This window comes from Condylura cristata, unplaced genomic scaffold (genome assembly GCF_000260355.1).
Source record: "Condylura cristata isolate star-nosed mole 26May11 unplaced genomic scaffold, ConCri1.0 scaffold00034, whole genome shotgun sequence".
Lineage (NCBI taxonomy): Eukaryota > Metazoa > Chordata > Mammalia > Eulipotyphla > Talpidae > Condylura > Condylura cristata.
Genome location: NW_004567135.1, coordinates 21,779 through 26,685, shown reverse-complemented (window position 1 = coordinate 26,685; position 4,907 = coordinate 21,779). Strand labels below are relative to the sequence as shown.

The window sequence follows — 4,907 nt, the reverse complement described above, 5'->3', positions numbered from 1 at the left end:
CCGAGGGGGAGGCTGGCGCTTTCCCCGTGTTACACTCTTCAAATGGGACCTGGCAGAGGGCTCCCCGAAGGGCAGCCAGATCACTTTCACTTAGGAAAACAGTAACGGAGTGTGGGGGGGCTGCAGGGGGGCTCTGGGCCCCGGAGGCGCTTTCAGGGGACGTTTGGCAGCGTCTGCGGGAGCCCCAGCAGAGGAGGCCCGAGCAGGGGGGGCGCCGGGCCGCAGCACCCCGCGCTGGCCCTGGGCAGGCTCTGAGCTGCTGGCCAGCCCGCCGCAGGGGACGCCCAGGGAGGCCGGAGCTGGCCCTGCCGAAGCCGCCTGTGAGGGGACCGGCTCGCGCCCCCAGGCCCCCTTGGTGGCCCTGTGGGTGGGCTGGGCCCGACACCGACGCTGAGCTCTGAGCTGCTGGCCCAGAGCAGACCCGACTCATTCTTTAACCTTCCAGCTACTGCATCGCCGGGGAGCTGGAGTGCAGCGGTGAGTGTCCTTCCTGCCCCGCGGTCAGCACAGAGCCAGCCTGCAGCGCCCTGGCCGGGGGCGGCCATCCTGGGGCCGGCTCAGCTCCTGCGTGGCCGGGGCCTTCCGCCTGCTGGCAATGTGGGCTCTGGCACTCCGGTGCCCTGGGGGTCCCCGGCGAAAGCGGGCAGCGGGGTGGACAGAGGTCGGGTTGCGTGATCAGGCCGCACACACCCTAGAACCTTCCCAGCGGACTTCTGGACAGCCCGCGGTTGCCCGTCGCTTGGGCGGGCGCCGCGTGCGGCCGGGGCTCTGGCCGGTTTGCGTCCTGCCGGTGTCACTGATTTACGTTTATTCCAGAAACAGACATGAATTCGACAGCTGGAGGTAAGAGCGTCTTCAGCTCTGCATGTGCGTTTTGCGTTCCTGTCCGTGCTGACCCGTGGTGTCTCCGCGCGGCCCCGGGCCAGGAGCGGGCTTGCTGGCGAGTCTGCATGTAGCGACGCCTCAAGCGCAGGAGTCAGAGCCTGGCTCCGCCACAGCGAGCCCAGCCGGGGGCCCAGCGCGCCTGCGTGTCGAGCGGCTCCCGCAGCTCAGTGTGTCCAGACAAGGGCCGGAGATGCGAGGTGATGCCCGAAGCCACGTGTGTGGGCGTGAGCGCAGGACTCGCCGGGAGACGCGATGTGGCTGCCGGCCACCTCCACGCCGAGTCGCACGGGCCCTGGTGCAGGCGGCTCACCCCGAGGGCTTCTGCACCGCCGCGGTGGACCCAGCGGGGGGTGGTTGTGGGGGCCGGGGGACCCTGCGTTGGCTCTGGGGGGTCCCGTGTGTGGTCCAAAGAAGGGCTCCATTTCTGTGGAACAGGCTTGGGGCAGGTCTGTCAAGGAGGAGCTCAGAGCTATGCTCCTCTGACAGCTGAGACCACATCACTGCCGGCGCCCTGTCAGCCCAGCTGTGGCTGCTCAGCGGGAGACTTGGGCCCAGTCAGGCCACTCGGGCCCACTCGGTCTGAGCCCGACTCCACCGTGAGGCTCAGGCTGGGCATGGTCACGAACAAGGGTCATCGTCAAGGGCGGGCACACGGTGGCCACGGGATGGATTTCTCTTGAAAACAAAAGCGTTTTGTCTACTAACGATCTTGGTACATTTTGCTTATGTATGGCACTAGATTCTTTTTTTTTTAAAGAAAGATATATTTATTGACGCATACAGAGCTGGGGTGCAGGCCAGCAATGCAGGGGCTGTGAGAGGACGCACCAGAGACAGAGCAGGGAGCAGCACCGGCGTGTCGATGAGGCACACTGTGGAGGGAGCAGCGGGGAGATGGGGGTTCTGCGATGCCCTGGGGCTCCGCTCCCGGCCAGGGGGGGACTCTCATTGAAGCGGCTGCAGCCAGCTTGCAGTGCTGCGCCCTGACCCGCTGGCCACCAGGGAGGGTCCTGTGGCACTACATTTCCCAGTAAGAATTATTCAGGTAATGCATTTCCGCACGTGTCTTTCCACACAGTCCCCACCTCGACAGCGACATCCATGCTCAGCACCAAAGCAGGTGAGGCTTGCCTGTTACTTCTGTTTCTCAATCAGCAGCAAAGTGTCTGTGACTGTCATTGTGACCCTTTCACAAATCTGTCATTCTGCGCTGACTCCTTCCCTAATGGCCAAATGTCAGGTCCCGCGCAGCCAGCAGTGACCAAAAGTGTTACTCCAAGTTAACGTGTCCTCGGGCCACGCCACACACCGCTGTAGGACGCACGCCCATCGCCTCCCTGCAGCGTGTCTACACACTGGCCTCTGCTCACACTGAGGAGCTGTAGCCGGGCGAGGCCAGGGCAGAAGAGGAGAGGACGGGGTGAGGGGCAGCTTGGGCGCACACGTGGCCGCACTCCGAGGAACACGCAGCGTGAGGCGTCGGCACGTGTCTCCGCAGTGGCCCCTAGACTTGTCTGTCGATGCCCTTGACAGGCACTTGCACTCCTGCCTGTCACACCTGGTCACAGCGGCACGCTGGTGACCGGCATAGTCAGCCCTGGGTTCACTCACCAGGCCATGTTAAGGGAACCCGCCGCTGTCTGCAGTGATGGCATTTTGGGGGAAATGTTGCCATTTCCATGTCTAAAGGAGGTTTCAGAGGCAGATTTTGATGAACACATCATGCAAAGTGAAACCTCCTGACGTGCTGCCTGTGGGCTAGAGGCTTGAGAAGTTTCATCCACAGTTTGACAGCAATTTCCCTATGTGGTTCCGTGTCTCTGAAACTTAATTCGAGGTTGATCAACTTCAAAATGACCGCAGGGGTTCTCCAGAATCTGCTTTTCTCTCCATGGAAGTCACACCTGTGTTGTTTTCTCAAAAACAGCAGTATCCACGCCAGGGGTCACTGCGTCGGGCAGTAAGTCAACAGGTGGGTCAATCTGAAAGCTTTTCAATGACGACAGAAAGGTTGACAAATGGGAGATTTTCCCGCTTATACAGAAACAGCGGAGTGGCCACCTGTCCAGGGCCCTTGCCCCACACACGGCTGGTCCGCCCACTGCCCGCCCGACATGGCGCAGGTGGCCTGTGCTCCCTCACAAGCGCCCTCCGCAGCGCAGGACGAAGGCATGGCATGTGCTGCCTCGGCCCTGCTGCTACCTCGGGTTTCTGGTTACGGCAGAGAGCTTCAGCTGAGAGAGACCGGTAGCAGGGAGTGTGCAGGGCTGGGCTCCCGAGGGGACACTGGCCACCAGAGCCGACTCCCTGCCCCAGGTCAGGGAGGGCACTGACGACCTCAACATGCTACAAATTACATTTTATAGCTGATTTTGGGATCACGACTGTAATTTTAGGTACTTTTCTAATTCGAAGTGTTGTCTGACGTACCTGGAAATGAATGCGCGCATCCTATTTAGAGCGCAGGGGGTTGCTTTACTGGGAGTAAATGTTGACCAGAAATATACAGTGGGGGATGAAAGGTGTGATACAGAGAAATGTGCATCATCTAAAAGAAAGGAGGTAAAGGGGGGAAAGGAGAACGAGCCGGGGGAAAACGAAAGACAGCTCGGAACATCGCTGTACCACACGGTGCAATTTCATAGGCGTGACAGGAACAACCACGCTAACATAAGTAACAAATGAATAATAGTTTGTATAAAAGTAACAACAGGATCATCTTTTGTAGAACCTGGGGAAAGAAGACCAGATTACGAAGTGAAAGGGACAACTGGATCGTACCCGACAGGTTCAGAAGCGGCTGAGCGAAACGTACAAGCATCTACGACAACAGCTTCACTGTCGAAAGGAACAAGGACAACCACAGAAACGGCTGATAAGCCTCAAACAACTCGATTAGGGGATGCGCAGACACAGGCCAGAGGAGCATCATCGCCAACACCAGGAACAAGGGAACTGTCTGCTTCGAACACGGGTACAGCTGCATCAGAACCCAGCAGGATGCAAAGCACTGTGTCCTCGACCATCCCAGGAGCTGGTGACACACCTGGTCAAAAGTCAAAGACAACTGCAGCATCTGGTGATGACTCAGGAGTAACCGAAACACAACCAGGAGAATCAGAGACAACACGGCACTCTGGCCCCATGGAGTCATCATCGGCAGAAGCACATACCATAGGACGCCCCGGAGTTGAACCGGGAACAACTGCACAACGTGGAACACCAGGGCAAACACTCAGTGTCCCTGGGAACACTAGAGTGCCCAGCACGCTGCCACCTCCTGTGAGAAGCTCAGGCACCATGGGATCATCATCTGTAGAAGCAGAGACCACAGGGTCATCAGCTGTAGACCTCAGCACAACTGCACGACCTAAAACACCAGGGTCATCACCCAGTGCACCGGGAACCACTACATCTTCGAGAACGACACAGCCTTCTGTGAGAGGCTCTGGCACGACGGGGTCATCATCTGTAGAAGCAGAGACCACAGGGTCATCACGTGTAGACACTGGCACGGCCGCACAATCTAGATTACCTGAGTCAACACCCAGTACAGTGGGGGCCACTAGGTCTTTGAAGACGACGACGCCTTCTGTGAGAGGCTCTGGCACCACGGGATCGTCGTCTGTGAAGGCAGAGACCACAGGGTCATCAAGTGCAGACACTGGCACGAGCTCACAATCTACACTATCTGAGTCAACACCCAGTACACTGGGGACCACTGGATCTTTGAAGACAACGCCGCCTTCCGTGAGAGAAGCAGAGACTACAGGGTCATCAGGTGTAGACCCGGGCACAACAGCTCGTCCCAGAACAGCTGGTTCACCACCCAGTACAGCGGGGACCACTAGATCTTTGAAGAGGACGACGCCCTCTGTGAGAGGCTCTGGCACCACGAGATCGTCGTCTGTAGAAGCAGAGACCACAGGGTCATCACTTGTAGACACTGGCACGACCGCACATTCTAGACTCCCTGAGTCAACACCCAGTACACCAGGGACCACTAGATCTTTGAAGACGAC

General features: G+C 58.8%; 1 protein-coding gene across 1 annotated transcript in view; it reads left to right on the top strand.

The window, feature by feature from the left end:
• The window catches only part of LOC101634954 (mucin-19-like), a 54,284-nt gene that overhangs the window by 47,457 nt on the left and 1,920 nt on the right, over positions 1–4,907 (top strand). Inside the window, exon 24 of the mRNA XM_012732263.1 lies at positions 4,318–4,580. Within this exon, the coding sequence (XP_012587717.1) occupies positions 4,318–4,580 (263 nt within the window). The remainder of the gene's footprint in view (positions 1–4,317; positions 4,581–4,907) is intronic.